The sequence below is a fragment of the Ramularia collo-cygni genome (assembly GCF_900074925.1).
Source record: "Ramularia collo-cygni strain URUG2 genome assembly, contig: RCC_scaffold04, whole genome shotgun sequence".
NCBI lineage: Eukaryota > Fungi > Ascomycota > Dothideomycetes > Mycosphaerellales > Mycosphaerellaceae > Ramularia > Ramularia collo-cygni.
Genome location: NW_019716258.1, coordinates 1,512,401 through 1,530,547, shown reverse-complemented (window position 1 = coordinate 1,530,547; position 18,147 = coordinate 1,512,401). Strand labels below are relative to the sequence as shown.

Sequence of the window (18,147 nt, the reverse complement as noted above, 5' to 3'; positions counted from 1 at the left end):
CGACATCATCTCCATTCTCCAACAGTCCAACGGTGACCTCCACCATGGATTCTGCTCCTCTCATTGGGGCATACCAGCGCTACAAAGCCGGCACCGAAAAGCTGATTCAATGGCTCTTCGACTCTGCGAGCGCATGTGGCCCAGCTGCGCCCTCGAACCGTCCGAGAAGCAAGCCGAAAACTCAACCGGCGAAGAGGGTCAGAACCGACGAGCTCATTCCTCTGGCCCAGAAGATCATCGCGGCGAAAGACCCTACCATCGACATACCGCTGAAGGTGCTCGATTGTACCAGAGATGCGATCAAGGGACGGCAGCAGTCTGCTCTTTGGTATGCGGACAAAGGAGATCTCATGTCCAACTCCACCCATCGGCACTTCTTGACTATACTTGAGGAGATCTTTGAGATGCTCAAGCGTGAGGTCAAGAGCCGGCGTCCGAAGCGGAAGAAGAAGATTGAGCTTGCTACTGATTCGGCTGACTTGAGTAATCTCTTTTTGCATCTGGAATTAGAAGATCCTAGTATCGGTACAGACGAGGCGGACACATTTGACAAGCCCAAGAGGTCCGCAAAGGCTCAGCAACCCGTCGAGTTGAAAATGTCAGAGGAGGATCTTGAGAATGAGAGGCGCTTTTCAATCTGGTGCTTGATGGATGACTTGCACAAGATTCGTATTCATGTGCGCGGTGTCTGGATGCAGTACAAGGATGGCGACTTGAGCCTGCAAACCACATGTGAGATCACCGACCGGGCCATCTACATCATCTGCGAGATACGAGACGACTTCTTGAATGCGAATCCAACCCTGGACTCGTGGAGGAACATCTTGTGTTGTATTGGACTCGATCGCTACATTCGTAATGCTCGTGGTATCGCGCCATGGGTATGTTCTTCCAAAGATCACGAGCACGAAGGTCCATCTACCACATGCCATTTCGATCGCTTGTGCATGCCTGCATGGTGTGCACTTGAAGAGTTTGAACGGCTGGTGTGTTGGATCAAGTATCAGCAGCCCTTCGATTCTCCAGGAGATAGGCCGGTCTGCGCCTTCACGGCACATCCATTCGCAAGAGCATTACTTGACATCACGGCTGATCTTGTCCAATTGGCCCCGAGCCGCCGTTCAGAATGTCCAATATTCGATCGATACACTGAGCTTTTGCTCCGGATGATCGACGAAGATCAGACATATGGGCCTCATAACTTGGTTGCAACGCAAATCTACATGGACGTCTGGGACGTCCTGGAGAGCTGCCCCGAGAGGGCTCTACTGGAAGCAAATGCAACGATAGAGCAGGGAGCCGAGACGACACGCAATTTCAGYGAGTTCTCGAAAGCTTGCAGCTCCGTCAGCACCAAGAGCGAGATACGAATGGACGTTACAGGTATGTGTCGCGACTGATCATCCTATTTGAGACGAAGTATGACAGCAACTGACCTCAACGCCTCTCTCGTGTAGGTGGACCTATCGCAAAGCCTTGCCATAGATGCAAAGTTCATCAGACGCAGAAAGATCGCACTGGCTGGACGTACCAAGCAAGTGAAAGCCAATCGCCGGTATTCATCCCATCCAATGTCCTGGCCACGCTGCCAGTGTTCTGCGGAGTTACAGCGTTCCGCGAACGAATCGACCTTACGATACACGGGAGTCGACTTTGCGACGCCAACCAGTTCACGCTTGCCGCTGCCCACCTTTACAGAGCAGCCATCGTGCAGGGCTCGCTCAATACCAGATGGGATGACATGGAGTTTGTGATAAGCCGCCAGAACTCACGAGACCGTTTCGTCGGTGACATGGAAGGTCAGGAGTGCGTCAACTTTGTTGCGAGGCAGTACTGCCTTGCACTGGGTATGAACGTGACGTAAGTGGCCGGCAAATACCACCCGGCCATTCCACCAGACAATACCTGTGCGAAGAAAGCCCGCAAAATGGACATAACCTCGGCCTGGCTTCGAGCCGAGACAAGCCAGAGAAACACTCCTTATGAGTTCTTCTACGAATGCGCGAGGAGCTACATGGAATTCCACAAGGATCCTGACCAACGGCTCACCGCCCAGTGGCAACAAACGAAGAAGTTGACACCATGCCAGCTACTTCTGATCGTCCAAGAGGTATTGGTCGAAGATGAGCGCTATGTCAACTTTGATCTTTACAGGTTCGCACGACGGTGCATTGACTTGACCATGGAGTGCTGCGACACATTTTTACGTCGGGAAGGATTCCCCTCGAAGATTGATGTCCGACGGCCAATGCCTTATGTCGTTGCTGGCGAGATTCTTTGGGCGGCCGCGGGTGCAGCAAATCGGGGTCTTGACAGGTCAAAGACTTCGCTCTGCGCTGCAGCAGAAAGCATGCGAGGCTTCATCGATCTACATGGCCGGGAAGGCATCGAGCAAGCAACTCAACTGTCGAGCGGCCATATCCCACCGGATCAAAGACCCCTCATTCGTTACAGCAACGCATTGAACAAGACTGGGGACCTGGCGTCATTCTCTGGCCTCCTGAAAGTCGAGTTTGAGCCAATCCTTGAGTCTGCCTATGTTGCAACGTCAGCCGAAGCAGAAATTTTGGAAGAAGCTGTCCGTCCGTGGAGAGAGTGGCTAAAGCAAGGACCGTTCATCCATGACAAAGTTGACCAAGTCATCGCCATCGTCAGCTCTATCGCAGACTCTCAGCTTGAGGAGGCCGGCGTTGATCGATTCGCCCACGTTAGTCTCGGTCAAGATCTAACGTTGCTGGTGCGAAGTATGGGCCGTGAAGAATATATGCTCTCTACCTGTCCGGTTGCGATGGGGATTCTTCAGAGGGGAGTATATGTGATGAATGGAGACTTCCTGGTTATGCCATCGATCCGTTTGCAGGTATGAGCGGCAAGGTGTATGGATTTCATGCGGTGATTCCAGAATGGCTCGCTGATATGTCTTTTTTCTTTGGGGAGGTCTGGACGTCGTGCTTCCATTACAATGGATCAGAATGTATCTAGCGCAGTAGCTACACAAAAGCTGTATTTTGACTCCCCAATTACTACTGGCAGACGTGGGACTCGAATTGCTATTGGCAGTGCCACGCTCCGAATCAATTTCTGCGGCGGCTCTGCTTCGATTCCTCCTCTGTTGATCAGAATGAGATGAGATGCCGTCTCTCGGTGTAATGATCGGGCAAACGATGACAGAAGTGTGGCGTTCTGATTGATTGATCGGCCGGCCGCGGCGAAAGCGATAACACTAGCTATAGTACTTGCCGCCAATGCAGTTTTCGACCTTTACAAAACTCTCCAAGCTTTGAAGTGATCGTCTGTCCGACTGAATCCGATTACATTCCGTCTTTAAGACCTACATCCATGATCATGCGACCAATTCTGACGATCCTACCACTCATTGGCCTCGCCGTCAGCCATCTACACACCAAAGAACAATCAGCTTCACAATATCCCCTCTCGGAACCGCATCTCACCATCAATGGCATTCCATTCAATACACGAGTCCACTGGATGCGAAGAGCAAACCAAGCCCTCTCAGACCTCGTCTCGCCATGTCCCTTTGGAGCTTTCGGAACCGTGGTCGTGAATCACACTGATACGACTGGTCTGGGTGAGTTGGTCTGTATAGGAGCCAATTCCATAAGTTCGACTGGGAATCCCACTCTGCATGGTAAGTAAGCATATTTTACATGATGAAGAATGTAGCCTATAGCTTCTAACACTTAATCCAGGTGAAATCGCAGCCATCAATAACTGTACCTCAGTCCTCACATCCCCAGATGGACCCTATAAACTCACTCCCAGTGAAGCTCAAGCCGCCTTCTCCAGTCTCTCCCTATACACGAATGCGGAAAGCTGTCCCATGTGCGCTTCTGCGATTCGATGGGCTGGATTCCGGGAGTATATCTACGGAACTTCTATTGATAGGTTGATTGAGAAGGGCTGGGGGCAAATTCGTGTGGGTTCCATGGAGATTTTCAAGCAGAGTTTTGATCTGGGTAGTGCGGGGAGGTTGATTGGGGAGGTGTTGACCAATGAGACGGATCCGTATTTTTCGTGGCAGTATGATCCGGAGTATCCTTGTCCGGCTGGGTGTGGGAGGGTTGAGGGGAGGTGTGTGGAGGTTTGAGATGGGGGGAGAGTACTTTTGAGAGATGTGTGGTATTTTCGTTGTGATTAGGTGTCTCGTTTCTTCTGTCAGTGTCCTGGTAGGCTGGCCAACGCCTTCGTGACATGATACTACCCTCCTGCCGACCACATGGATTCAGTCACGACAAAGTAGAGGTTCACTGGGAGACTGACAGAATTCTGCGGTTGGGAGGAACGTTCAACGCCTTTTAACAAGAGTTTTGCTACCGGCCTTGAATGTTCGTGTAACGGTGGAATCGAAACCGTTTATTGAGAGTCATCCGCTATACCTTACTTACTATTGAACACTTGCTCACGACCTATACCAACTTTCCTTCTTCTAAATTTCTTGATTCAAAGTTAGAGACCTTCTGTTCTGAGGCGTAAGACGCTCGTGTGTACGGCATATCGTGTAGTCGTGATCTCGCCAGATGTCAATAAACTCGGGTCCTTCGACGTTTGAATTCCAGCCGATATAATTATACCCGCCATCTACATCGCACTCTAGTGTACCTTAGTCGCTTGAAAATCTTGGTTCCCACTGCTATACTWTCATGTAATTGGATCGCACGTCCGGAGTCATAGTGGCTAGATGGAAGTTTGAAGATCGGGATCGGATATTCTCATCAGCCACTATCGCCTCCTACTCTACCTTATGCGGGAGGCGCGTTGAGGTCGTTGAACTCTGCATACCAGTTGTAGAGCTTCTCTCTGCTATATAAGTCCAACATTGCTCGCCCCATGTCGAATGATTATCAGCAAGACTATCTCATCAGCAAGACTACCTCACAACCAAGACTACCTCGCAACCAAGACTACCTCACTACCCAAGACTACCTCACAACCAAGACTACCTCGCAAGCAAGACTACCTCACAAGCAGCTCCCCCGAACGATCCAACACTTCACCGATTCCACTCTCCCCAAAAAGATCCAACACTCCACCTATCTCGCCCTCCCCAGTCCAAATTCCATATGTATGGCTTCCTCCAACAACGAATAACCCTTGAAAAAAGACTGACATCTCCACACAGACCATCATGCAGTTCACGACAGTACTCATCGCAGCCCTTTCGGCTTCATCAGTTGCAGCGTACTTCAAGAGAGGCCAATCCTGCGGCGACAGCGTTGCCTGCCAAACCAACTGCGTTGGCCGACGCTACTACATCGTCAACAACAACCGCAAGAACTTTTATTTCGGATGCTCCCTCGACCCCACCCCCGAGCGAGTCCAAACCTCTGATAGCAGTCTCCTAGACTCCCCTGTTCTGGGATTAACGTCCCTGGACAGTTCGCTCGGGGCTCTGGGAGGGATTGAGGATCCCCTTGCTCTTGGAGCGACTGATGATGCCCTTGCTCTTGGCGATCTTGGGGACCTTGGAATTTAGCGCGGGAGATTCATTTAAGATTACTTCCAGGAATGGTTTGATCAGCTTGGATTTATGTGGAGCAAGGGTGCTGGTATTGGAATAGACAGCCGCGCCATAGCTCATTCACTTCGGGATATATACATGGGGCTCTCGCAGCCCGTAGTTTAGTCGATTATGCAATGAATATATATATGGGGCACTGACAGCCCGTAGTTTAGTCGGTTATATGCAGTTATTCACATTCACCTCAGCCCTGGAATAAACAGCCCTAGAAGATTCGATAACGGATATGATATAAACGGCCCTAGAAGATTCGATAACGGATCTGATGAAGTGTATCCCTAAGCTAAGTTGATGCGATGCGATAAGAGCAGAGAAGAGTGTAGTAGAAAGAAAGGCACTACGTAACTGAAATGTGAAGAGAGCTAACTAGAAGCTTTAGCTCCACGTTGAGAGGAATCTAGTGAAATGTCATGATTAGTAGCGGCGGAGTTTTAGCAGTAGCGTGATTTGGCAACGGTTTTATACGTTGTAACTCCCGTGCGTAGGGTCTCCGGCGGTCTTATAGCAGATTCTCTGAGCACATTGTAGAGCGGGCGATATGGCTGTGTTCATACATCTATAGTCGAACGTGCTCGGTTAAGACTCGAGAGCTACGTAACCGTCTCTTGTTTACAAGCTATACTTCATGTACAATGGTTGTCTCTAATGAAAGTCAGAGTATGTCGATGGTATATAATGGAAGGCAGATACTATAATAATCAGGCTTTGTTACTAACCGTGAGTGACCTTTATGTTGGTTCATCACATGGCATTCACGACGTATGCGTATGCTTCGTAGTGTTCCTGTTCTCGCAGTATCTGGAGATACCTTCACTGTTTCTTTTACGTGTCCTCACAGTATCTACTCACCTTCACGCATAGACCGTACTGAAAGAGAGCTTGTACTTATTACAACAACTAATGCTAGCATACGACACCAAAGCTAAATTACACTTATTATAGAACCCAAGACAAAACCATGTCAAACTCCGTTCTAGCCAGTAGCATCAATCCAGCATTAATCCAGGAAATCAAGATCAATCGTTTCTTGAATAATTGTCCTTGGGGCTACATATGGCATTAGCAAAAATAGGAAACCTGCCCAAATCATGAAGGTACTTCCGCCCCCATAAGACAGAATTTAAAATTCGCGAAATCGCGTTCTGTTTCTGCGCAGCGAACGACTTTTTCGACGGTATTTGCGCGGCCAGCACCTGTAACATTGTCAGTACAAGTACTCGGACATATAGCGTTAGTCTGRGCGTACTTGTGCCTAGGCAAAGGCTTGAAATTATGAGAAGAAGCGTGGCGGACTTCATCTTGATTTGATGGATGTTGTCTGGTTGATATTGTCTGGAGGGGTTTGGTGGGAGATCTGTGGTAGTATTTTTAAGAGATCAAGAAATGGCGGCATGGTTTATATATACGAGAGGAGCAGTTGTCGCGATCGACACAAATGAGCGGTTGGAATTGAACGGCGAAAGCGTTCAATCAATTGCCGTTCAGATCTCGGTACTACCCTACTCTCGTACTGGGAGGCACATACCCAAATAGTCCAAAGGCTTAGAGATGTCTCATGTTCCTGGAATATTTCACGACCGGGAGGGAAAGTTATGAAATGGTCGTCTTCTGAACATAGCATAGACAAGAGCATGAATCGACATCACATTTTCTTTTGACCTTTCTGTTACCAAACGCAGTCTTAAAGAACGTTCAAACCACGTCTCCGGTTCCGCCATATCCTGACTTTGGCAAAGATACGTGGTCGTCGAATCCTTGGCAGAATTATCATATGAAGAAACTCTAACATACACTCGCACTCTCAAGTAATTCAGCGATTTTTGAAACCTCTCCTCTAAAATTCTCAATCCGATCAGATCCAACGCCTATTACCCAACATTCACCGAATCAGCTACCGCTCATCCAGCAGAAAGGATCCATCCATCAGAATCATGGCCACCATTCCCAAACTACTCCGTGCCATCCGMACCACTCCAACCACAGCCGCCGTCGTCGTCCGCCGCAACAACTACACCACAGGACCATTCAAAGACCCCTGGTCATATCCCGCCAGCGCACGAGAATCACCCCAATCCTTCCGCGAAGCAAAAGTAGAATTCACTATCCCTCCCACCAACAAAACTCCTTCACCATCCCCCATCCTAGCCGCTCTCACTACCACCACTCCAAAAGCTAAACCCGAGAAGATGACTCTTTCCGAGATCGAGAAGTCTCCTCATCCTATGACTTTGAAAGCTTCTGTCGGACCAGCGCAACATATTGAGTGGAACAGATATCCCTATGATTTTCTTTCGCATCTTGATGAGAATGAAGTGTTTTGGGGATTGCGGCCTGCTTTGTTTTTCCCCGTTTATGTGAAGGAGGTGAAGGAGGTGTGGGAAGGGAATACGGAATACACTCTCCATGGCCTGTAAGTTTGGCACAGGAGGAGAGGTTTGTTGCATTTACATGGAGGAAGTCAAGTAGGGGTTTGGAAGAGGCGGTTTTATTGTTATGCGGCGTGCATTGAGTTGGTCTCATTGCAAGGATCGCATTCGACGAGCTCAGCTTCACTGAGAACAGGAAAACCATGTAGGTGGAAGCTAAGTTGGAGGTATCAAAAGTCACATTTTTTCCAAAGGACGTTCACTCTTCTGAATTGCACGCCAAGTGAAGATTGATCTGATCCGCCTCTAGGACCTATCTACACGACATATGTTCGAATGACATCTGTAATATCGCCTAGTGCTGTTGTATCCTTGGACAAAATCAGGCATTGCGACGTCTGATTTTGACGAAGCTCGCGTCGACTAGAGGGCGACTATGGGGTGCTTTTGGCACTTTCGAGCCAGAAACACCTTGCAGATTGAATGAAGCCGCCAGCATCGGAAGGACAAATCGCTAATTGGACTGGATCATTGAAGCGGGTCCACAACATACTCGAAATCCGACGCATTGCTCTGATACAATAGATTGTGAAGTCCAGCATTCAAAAATCTAAAATAACAAGACCGTACAAACCATCTCATTCCGGGGTATTCTCCCTAGCAATCTCCATAATCATCTCCAATACACCATGCTCTTCCTTCGTAAAAGGTGTAACATCGTCAGATTGTAGACAAACCACATTGGAAGCTCGAACATCCCATCGGTCCCGATTCTCAGGTCTCAAGACTTGTGTCGGTTCCTTGACATATACATCAAAGGTCTGCATTTTTCCATGATCTTCCTTGAATTTGCTGGTTGCGATCCAGCCATTCCACCATAATGGCTTGCCTGCTCTGTCGAAATGGAGTAGTTGAGGGGAACACAATGTTGGGATCTTTGGGGTGTTCGTAGTGTCCGGGGTTGGCAGAGGTGGTACGTCGCTCTCAGTTTCCACATCAACTGGATTCAGCTTCGGCCTCCTCCTGGAAGCGCTTTCCCTCGCAAGATGAGCTTTAAGCGGCGTCAACGACTCCTCAATGTCTTGCTCCGTTTCCAGCGTACCCATGCTGCCAGCCACACTGTCATGAAAGGAGTATCCCGGATCTCCAGCCAACTCCCAGCTAAGCCAGAATGTCTCCTTGTCTCCGTACACCATGTCATAGATGCCTCTCTTACCCTGCTCGGGATTTCCATCGCGATCAGGCCCATTCAGTCTTGTAGTCAACAGCATAGGCACGAAATGTCTCCACTTGTCGACCAGAACCACGCCGGAGTCCTGCATGTGGACGCTCTCACCAGTCCATAGTCGGTTATTCCGCTGCACCTTGTCGGAGATGGGTTTAGGTAGCACCTGTCTCAACCATGCTCTTTTGTCATCCTGTGGCGAGAGATTTCGATCGGTGAAGAATAGAGCGCCCGTCTGGATATATTCTTCGTCTTCGAACAGTATTTCGGGATCGACGAAGAAAAGGGCGTCTGCGTCGATGAAGAGTACTTCTCGGAAAGAGGACATGAGCATTGCGAAGGGTTTTGCTGCCCATCCTGATAGTCTTGTTAGCATGCACAATACAACATACCATGAAGCGCACATACCTTTCAAAGTCCAGCCAACATCGTTGATCATGTGGGACAGATCACGAGTGATGACTCCCGGCATGGCTTCTAGCTTGTCTCTCCACTCTTCGTCCAGATCGCCATCACCAAGATACAACACTTCGATTGGGAGCTGGCAGCCCAGTTGCCGGAATGAGGGAATGGATGTAAGAAGGAACTTTGCCTGATCGTTTCCAGCTGTGATGACGATGCCTCGACCACCACTGTAGAGTGCAGCATGCAGAGACATGTGGTCAGGAAAGTAGGCGCCTGTCCAGGGGAACAGATGGTCCGCCATCTTATTGATATACGACCTGAATCGATCATATATCTGGATGGACTTTCGGAGGTTTACAGATGGCAGGTCTAGTTGACGTAGCCTCTGGATGACATCCTGTTGGTACATGGAGCCCTTGTTTTGGACTAGGTGCAGAGCTTCCCACGCCTCGAATGCCTTTTTGAATATCCTCACTCGTAATGCAAGATCGCGGACATGTGCTTCGCCGGTTTCAGCAAAGGGAGCGAGTAGTCCCTTTAATTGTAGCTCATCGGGGAAAAGGGTGGATATGTAGCTCATGGCACTTGCGATGTCCGCATTCGCCTCGCTTCTCTGCGAGGCGGATTGCTCCACCAATTGCTCGTCACTGGGGTAGTTCTCATCCTGCTCCTCGCTCGGGTAGTTCTCATCCTGCTTGGCCTCTTGTGGCTCTTCTAGTAAAGGCTGCTGCTTCCCTTGGGCTGGACTGGGGTATTCCTGCTTCGGACGATCATCCTCGCTTGATCGACGTAGAATCTCATGTATTCCAGGCTCAGGCACATCCTGTGTGTCTTCTTGCCTGCTGTTTGGGGGTATGATGGAAGCCGCACTGACGGAGAAAGGAAAAAATACAAGACAGAGAAGGGTAGCAGTCAATGTGCATGCCAGCACGCGACATATGATTGCTCTCTTTCGATGCCGGGATAAATTCAAAGACGACATTATTGCGGTGCTGCAAAGGAAGATGGGAGAAATCTGCGAGAAAGAGGACGAGAAGGGAGGCTGTCAGGAGGAGATACCTGTCCATGGWGGCAATGATGCAAAGGCTGAGTGCTGGCCAGCGCATGCGGGCAGCGTACTCGCTACCATGTTCGCTTACCATGATCGTTACGATGCGGCTTCAAAGCTGCCTTCCCCGTGTCAGCATGCAGAAGCCACCAGGCGTGATGATGGGCGGTTGAAAGTCTCGGACCCTCAGGCTTGAAGAGGAGTGTGGTGCGGAACTTCCGGGTGGGGCGATCCGCCCCGAGGTCTAGACCCGACAAAGCTTGGCGGCGATCTTGTTCACACATTCACATTCATGTTGTGACGTTCGTGGGTGTATATCCTGTTTCCCGGATGTTTCATGATAAGCATGCAAGGACTGTACGTTCGAGACTTTGTGGAAGAGCACACCGTATTTCCTCATGACAATTCGAAGCCTCGGATCTAGCGTTAGGGTTGGTGTTGGGGTAGTGAGACATATGGCCAACACCGCTTCATGTGTTGCAGGTGGTATGCTTTTGGTTCCTTTCGTCCAGTTGAAGATACTGTTTCGCATGTTGGATCCGGTCGATCTGTTCCTGTTTGCGAAGCCATAAATGAATTCTGAGAGCCAGTAAATTTATACACCGGATGCTCGTGTGCGGAGAACCGGCATTTCAAGAGGTCTTCACATCTCGTCCAGCATGATACCCCAAACATACCCGAGCAAGAGAGATTCAAAAAGATCCCGTCACAGACCCCAATCTGCAAAGTCCGCCCATTGACCTTGGAGCCCAAAAAGCCCTTGTGAGACAAAATGGAAGTCATGTCTCATCTTTGGGCTTCCCAAATCATGGCCAAGAGAAGCAGAAGCTTTCATGAAGAAGAAGAGAGTTGCTCTACATACATACCGTGCTATATGCATGCCTACCGATGCTTAGACTTTGCAGTTGGCCGATCCGACGAAGCGGAAACCAATGACAAACCATCTCAATGGTGCGCGTTTCCCGCGATCCGGGGTGGCTTTGTGGGGTGCGTAACATGAGGCAGCCAGGTCGTCGAGAGGGATGGAAGACGCGTTGACATCATCCACATTGTGTGCGCGGCTGTAGGTTCGATGCAGGATGTAGTGGAATCGTGCCTTTTGAATTTGATGATATTTTGACCAGGGTAACGTCGGAAGTCGTAGTTGGTTCTTCGGAAAATGAACCTTTATTTCAAGCCTTCTAGCAACCGAAGACGCATGACGGTGCAGATGAGGATGTGACACGATTCCGGGTTCTGATGCTCAGGCAGAGATGGCATGACATTCATTCCGTCCTTCTCGCGAAGGGGATGGCGACCTATCAGTCCTAGTCGGCGACATCTCCATTGTCAAGACGCCATTTCGAATAGGATCAGGATAAAGCGTGGTCTAAGATCTTGTCGCGACGCAATGTGCTTCAGAACTGTGGTGTAGGTCAGAGGGACACTTACACCCACGCTGGAGGTCTTCAGCAGCTCCAGGGCACTACTATCCTCATACAGTGTCTAGGTCGCTTGCAGATTGACAACGGTAGGGAGTGGCACAGTCGTGTACTCCTAGACCCGAGGACCGTTTGTAGCCACGTGGCTGTGAGGCTTAAGATATCTTTGGCATTCCTGGGGCATTCTTAAACTCACGAGGTGCCTGGAGCCTAGAGGCTGGTGCGTTTCGTGATTCGGATCTGCATCYTTCCGTGTGGGGAGAGCCGTCACGTGTGTGTTTTCCGGATTGAGAAGCATCATTTGCTTTTGCTGTGGGTTATGGATGACTGGTTTGGAAGAGCAAGCAAACAGCACGCGTCGGAAGATTTTTGGTCAAGAGTGCCGGACGCGTCCGGCATGCGGAAACTCCTGTCCCTCTACTCCGTAAACGACATTCAAAGCATGTGATAGAGTGCTCGAAGGCGCGTCTGCGTGAGGCGAGACCAGCCGTTGGACTGTCGAGAGCTTGAATTTTGAAAGCTCCGCAGCGTGGCAAAGCATGTTTTCCGAGGTGTCACACGTCTTAATTTGAGCGGAGGCGTTTCCGAATGTGGTCATAAGGCAGAGGATTTCGACGTTTTCATTTATCTTGCTTTCGCTCGAGGGGGCTGCCGGTGGTGCTTCGGCKCGTACTCCGTACCCGCCGTCATGGCAATGCTCTACTGAGACAGCCGAAACCCAGGAGCTGAGCAGCTCGTGATGTTGGCGAAGGATGCGTTAGAGAAAAACCACCATCTTATCCATGGGTTACCAGGTGGTGAGTATATAATGAATCGCAGTATGGATGAGGAACTCGCTTGGCTGGTGATTTGAAATGTGATGACGAAAAGGATGATTACGCCACTCATAAGGCGGATCGTGCCTAGCTCATTGCAAACCTCGTTAGCATCTTTCAATAGTACATATACTCTCCGGTTCGAGATTGCTGTGACGACTGCCGGATGGAGACAGGCAGCTTTGTGGGAAGAGCCTCCAAACGTGAGCTTTTTAACAATCGCATGAGGACCCGAGTTCTTGCTCGCTCTTGAGACGAGATCTCCTGAAGTGAGTGTACTCCTGCTGCCCTGCATATACCATGGAGATTATCTTCCAGGTCCCAGGACGAGGGGCAGTGCCGATCGCCCTGTGCGGAGTTGTGGCGCACGCTTGGCCTAAACGGCCATCGCGTGGCTCCGTTAAAATTCAGAGGACACCAGGGACACAGGCGGGGCACCAGGCGAAGTGTTCAAATCGGTCCAAAGCTGACCTGGAAGGCTGGAAGCATGATGATGATGCCAACGATGACAATGCCTGACGAAGCAGCCGAGTGTGATAGTGTCGTATGTAGAAATGGCGCGCCCTCCCGACCATTCTCCGCCATCGCGATTCGTGTGTTGAATTATCATAATAATAATAAGCTGGTTTTATACCGCCGTCCCAATTGTTGGTATAACTCAGCAGTAGCCGCCGGCTCGAGAAGTGTGTATCCCCCTTCATCGATCAAATGAGTGAACGAGACGCCGCCACCACCGACGTCCGAGACTGGGAGGAGCTGGAGGCACGCAGGAGGCGCCGGAGGAGCGAGTATTTCGGACAGCAGCGTGCAGGTCCGCCGCAGATTGTTCAGCCCAGCCCGCCGACCCCGAAACGCAGCGAGATAAGCAGAGAGGAGTTTTGGGCGGCTCTCGACCGCGACAGCGAGAGTGGACCACCGCAAACGCCCTCTACCGGTCCGTCCGAGGCTTCCAGTCGCCTGCAGCGTATACGTGGAAAGTGGACGGCTCTCAAGGAAGCCTTTGGTGCCTGACCAAGGAAAAACGGATCTCGTCGTTGGCGGCTTGATGGTGTTTGGGTCGCCTAGCGTCATCTCTCCCGACTCCTCGGTTTTCCACCTGCAGTAGCGGCTGCAGCTGGAAGGTACCTCTCCGCGACTACACGTCCTCCGCTTCCACTACGCGCTGGATTTACGACAAGTCGTCGTTGTGAATACAGCAACTCGTCACGATGGAGATGAATGGGCTCATCGTCCCGACGGAGGAGACGCGCCCACCGCGCATCGACACGACCGACCTGGCGCCTTCAACAGATCCTACATCCTCATCCTCAATTGCGACAACTTCTCGCTCGCACAGTCCGATATCGTCGGCGCCACCAACACCCAGACCTCGGACATCGCTCTCACGACAATCTTCACAGCATGCCAACTCGCCTGTCATCAACGGCAAAAATTCGCCTCGACCTCAACAACACTCCCCCTTTCGACGTCCATCAAGCTCCGCCAGCATGAATCTGGCACCTGCCTCGCCGAGACTGTCCAAGAGGGGTTCGCGGTCATCGCTCGGCGGTGCGCAGAGGGAGGAGAAYGACAAACGGCCGACGCCCAAGCGATCCATCTCCAACGTCATATCTGGCCTTAGAGACGCGCAGACAAACATGGAGTCCATTGAGGAGCCTATCCCTCTCACTGCCGCTCAGATTGCCACGGAACACTTCACAAGGGAGCTGCTGAGCCACTCGCAGTCTGGTTCCGAGGCTGAAACCGTCGTCATCCTGCATGATGCTTGCTACGGACATCGCTGGTCACGTCTCAAGACCAGCAAGTCGTCCTTGTCAATGATTGTAGAGAGGCCGGAGCGAATACACGCCAGCGTACTGGGAGCCTCAACCGCATATGTTCGTCTTGGAGCCCATCACTCGGGTGCACAGCATGCGCCACATCCTGATCGACAAGAGGTTTCGAAACCACCTTTTCAGATTCGGCGCTCTGCGCGATCGATGCCTATCACGTCTTCGTACGTTACGAATGTACACGGGACTGCATGGATGACGGAGTTGCAGCGAATGTGTAATGCAGCGGGCGGGAGACTGGCAGCGGGCGAAAGGGAACTAGATCGACGGCCAGCGCCGGGAGAGACTGAGGCGCCAACACTGCATCCGGGTGACTTGTACCTCGCTACGGGATCGTTGGAGGCATTTCAGGGTGCTCTTGGAGGGGTCGCCGATGCCGTAGATTCAATATTCACCACAGAATCAAACACGAAACGTGCCTTCGTCGCAGTCCGACCACCCGGCCACCACTGCTCGGCGGATGTCCCGAGTGGCTTCTGCTGGCTAAACAACGTTCATGTCGGTATCGAGTATGCCGCTCAGGCATATGGGTTGACACATGCGGCCATTCTGGATTTTGATCTGCATCATGGAGATGGTAGCCAGGCCATCACCTGGGAGCGAAACAGCGCCAATAATGTTAAACGACTTAATGGGAAAAACAACAAGCAGAAACTCGGCCCTGATATTGGATACTACAGCATTCACGACATCAACAGCTATCCTTGTGAAATGGGCGATGACGACAAGGTGCAGGCAGCGAGTCTGTGTGTTGAGAATGCACATGGGCAATCTATTTGGAACGTGCATCTACAGCCGTGGRAGACGGAGGAAGACTTCTGGCGGCTCTACGAGGAGAGATATCGAGTTCTGCTCGACAAGGCCAGCATCTTCCTACAGCACCACGCTGAGCGCATCAAATCGGAAGGCAAGMTCAAGCCCAAAGCTGCCATATTCATCTCTGCAGGATTTGATGCTAGCGAGTGGGAGGGTTCGGGTATGCAGAGGCACAAAGTCTACGTTCCAACCGACTTCTATGCACGATTTACGCAGGACGTGGTCAAACTGGCAGAGGAAATCGAAGGATGTGAAGGTCGGGTCATCAGTGTGTTGGAAGGCGGTTACAGCGATCGAGCTCTGTGCAGCGGTGTTTTGAGTCACCTTTCTGGACTCTGCGCCGCCCCTCTCACCCCTTTGACAAAAGGCGTTGAAGCGCTCATGGATTTGAGTTCGCAGATGACGGGATTGTCAATCAATGGGCTTGGTTTGACGCAACAACTGCGCTATGACAAGTCATGGTGGTCTGCCGAGAACTTGACTGCCTTGGAAATGAAAGTCAATCCGCCTCCACCTCCGCAAGCAAAAAAGGTCCGAACTGGCCCTCAGCCAACATATGCCACCCCGACAGAATCTTTCGCTTACAAGGTCGTTGACACGAACAAGTTTGCTCGCTCCATTGCCGGGACTATGAGGGACGCTCCAATACCCACACGCGGACCAACACCTCCCCCACCGGAGGTTGACTGGGTCGTTGCCACTCAAGAGCTCTCCAAATTGTTGATTCCTTCGGAGAGGCAGACCAAGAGCTTCACCGCAGAGGAACTCGGAGGTGTACGGGTGAAGAAGGAACCGGCAGCTCCAACACAAACTTCCGGCGATGCCACCCAACCTAGACAGCTGCGAGATCGTAAAGCCAAAGGTCCCGTGCAGTCCGACAGCACTAGCGACGATCTGGAAAGTGTTCTTTCTGCAAGCCGCGCCGAAAACAAGGCGAACAGACGCGAGACGATCACAGTCTTGCCATCCGCAACTCCAGTACCGCAGAGGAGAGCAAGCCGGCGTCTTAGCGATGGCAGCGCGTTGGATATCTCGAGTAATGCGATCGATGCAGATGCGCCTCCAATGCCGATACTTCCCTCTGAGTTCACGAACGCCTCGCATGGCGGTATGAAGCCACCGCCTGTGCCTGCCGCTGGCTCACAGATCAACAACAAGAAGCTTCGAGCTCCGAGCAAGCCAAGAAAAGCGGGCTCCAGTGCACCGACCTCCCCCAGATCAAGTACGAGCTCTTCAGTTGTCCCTCCACGCCCAGTCAGTCGCGCTGGGAATGCGACTGTCGCTGCGACGCCTACCACAGCGTCGGACGGAATCGATAGCATCACGGCTGGCATGAAGAAGACTAGTCTGACGCTCAAAAACAGCGCCACCAAGGAGGAGCACGATGCGAAGCAAAAGGCCAAGCTGGACGCGGATCGGAGAGCACGAGCACTAAAAGCCGCTGAGACCCGGAGGATCAATACTGCGGCAAAGAAAGTAGCGGCAGAGGGTGCAGCGCGAGCTTCAAATTCTGGGCCGAATCCCAGTGCAGGGAGTGCAGACATCAAATCCGTTGTGAGAAGTGGTCTCCCGGTGCCCAAGCCAGCCGGCGGGGCTATCAATCAGTTCCCAGCAAAGAAAGAAGATGTGGAGCCGGCTAAGGGACTTCACCTTTCACAGCCTACTACGGATTTCACGCCTGGAGACTACGCTATGCATGCGAACGGCGCGAGTCTTGTGCGAGATGTTGCTCAAGAAGAGACACCGATTATGCCGCCGCCTGCGAAGCTTACCCCTGGTCATGCACCATCGGCATCCAACCAACCCCTGTTCCTGCATCAACAAGCACATACATTGCCTGATCCCACCACAATAGACACAGAGATGTCAGAGAACACAGCACCTTCCATGGTATCCAACATTGCAGGGTTCAGTACAGCGCCTCCACCTCCTCAAATGCCCGTCGTCCAGCAGATTCCAGAACACCAGTTTTCGGCTCAGGCGCCACCACAACCCATGTCGAGCAATCCTATCTACATGCCTCCTCTACCGACCATGCCGACCAACGCGGGGTATATGCCTCCACCCTCCATCATCCCGCCCACGCCTCCCCAATCATCCAGCAACAACGGCCGTACTTTGCCCGTCTTTAGCAGCACAGGACCTATTCCCTTTGGCACAGCGCCGCCGAAGAAGCCAGAAGAAGAGGGTAGTAGTATATGGGATATCCCGGATACTCCTGCGAGATGAGAAATAGATTTTCCTCTTTGTGTTTTTTTGGAGTCTTATCGTTTGAGGGAATGAAATGTGTGTGTTGCGTTCTATGGATGATACCCCCCGGCAAAAACACGGACACGCTTTTTTGTCGACGTTTTTTTTTTTGGGGAACGAGAAATGCCTTTGGTTTTAGATATTGGGAGGGAATGAATTCTGAACTTCTTTGATCCAACAATCTGATGAATCTTTTGCAAAACAGATTGAGGCCGTTGGTCCCTAATAGTGCCCCAAGGGGGAGATGGGGAGTGTCGTGATCCAGAATTCGTCCGGTTAGGTGTCGGAAATGCCAAAAGGTAGATGGATGTGTGTAATCTTAAGCAAGCAGGACTCGCGCCCGTTATACTTACTGTTAGCAACCTCGATCGTCTAAGGTTATCAGCAAGAGTCGATCTAACCTGGATTTTTTTTTCTCTCGTGGCAGTTA

The 18,147-nt window shown here is 51.2% G+C and overlaps 8 protein-coding genes; 7 read left to right on the top strand and 1 right to left on the bottom strand.

Annotated features, from left to right (window-relative positions):
- Positions 1 to 44: 44 nt before the first annotated feature.
- Positions 45 to 1,864, top strand: RCC_03687 (uncharacterized protein; the record flags this gene model as incomplete). XM_023768974.1 has 2 exons in its annotated part: positions 45 to 1,383; positions 1,458 to 1,864. The coding sequence occupies 2 exons, from the start codon at positions 45 to 47 to the stop codon at positions 1,862 to 1,864; spliced, it is 1,746 nt and encodes a 581-aa protein (XP_023624742.1).
- A 63-nt stretch (positions 1,865 to 1,927) lies between these two features.
- On the top strand, positions 1,928 to 2,866 carry RCC_03686 (uncharacterized protein; the record flags this gene model as incomplete). Its single annotated transcript, XM_023768973.1, has 1 exon — positions 1,928 to 2,866. The coding sequence occupies one exon, from the start codon at positions 1,928 to 1,930 to the stop codon at positions 2,864 to 2,866; it is 939 nt and encodes a 312-aa protein (XP_023624741.1).
- A 479-nt stretch (positions 2,867 to 3,345) lies between these two features.
- RCC_03685 (related to TAD2-subunit of tRNA-specific adenosine-34 deaminase) lies at positions 3,346 to 4,108 on the top strand (the record flags this gene model as incomplete). XM_023768972.1 has 2 exons in its annotated part: positions 3,346 to 3,649; positions 3,711 to 4,108. 2 exons carry the CDS (start codon positions 3,346 to 3,348, stop codon positions 4,106 to 4,108), a joined length of 702 nt encoding a protein of 233 aa, XP_023624740.1.
- Positions 4,109 to 4,855: 747 nt separating this feature from the next.
- RCC_03684 (uncharacterized protein) lies at positions 4,856 to 5,494 on the top strand (the record flags this gene model as incomplete). XM_023768971.1 has 2 exons in its annotated part: positions 4,856 to 5,083; positions 5,141 to 5,494. The coding sequence occupies 2 exons, from the start codon at positions 4,856 to 4,858 to the stop codon at positions 5,492 to 5,494; spliced, it is 582 nt and encodes a 193-aa protein (XP_023624739.1).
- Positions 5,495 to 7,470: 1,976 nt separating this feature from the next.
- On the top strand, positions 7,471 to 7,953 carry RCC_03683 (uncharacterized protein; the record flags this gene model as incomplete). The annotated part of the gene is made up of 1 exon (XM_023768970.1): positions 7,471 to 7,953. The coding sequence occupies one exon, from the start codon at positions 7,471 to 7,473 to the stop codon at positions 7,951 to 7,953; it is 483 nt and encodes a 160-aa protein (XP_023624738.1).
- Positions 7,954 to 8,543: 590 nt separating this feature from the next.
- On the bottom strand, positions 8,544 to 10,517 carry RCC_03682 (related to alpha-1,3-mannosyltransferase; the record flags this gene model as incomplete). XM_023768969.1 has 2 exons in its annotated part: positions 8,544 to 9,478; positions 9,539 to 10,517. 2 exons carry the CDS (start codon positions 10,515 to 10,517, stop codon positions 8,544 to 8,546), a joined length of 1,914 nt encoding a protein of 637 aa, XP_023624737.1.
- Positions 10,518 to 13,527: 3,010 nt separating this feature from the next.
- Positions 13,528 to 13,830, top strand: RCC_03681 (uncharacterized protein; the record flags this gene model as incomplete). The annotated part of the gene is made up of 1 exon (XM_023768968.1): positions 13,528 to 13,830. The coding sequence occupies one exon, from the start codon at positions 13,528 to 13,530 to the stop codon at positions 13,828 to 13,830; it is 303 nt and encodes a 100-aa protein (XP_023624736.1).
- A 197-nt stretch (positions 13,831 to 14,027) lies between these two features.
- Positions 14,028 to 17,696, top strand: RCC_03680 (uncharacterized protein; the record flags this gene model as incomplete). Its single annotated transcript, XM_023768967.1, has 1 exon — positions 14,028 to 17,696. One exon carries the CDS (start codon positions 14,028 to 14,030, stop codon positions 17,694 to 17,696), a length of 3,669 nt encoding a protein of 1,222 aa, XP_023624735.1.
- Between the last annotated feature and the right edge of the window lie 451 nt (positions 17,697 to 18,147).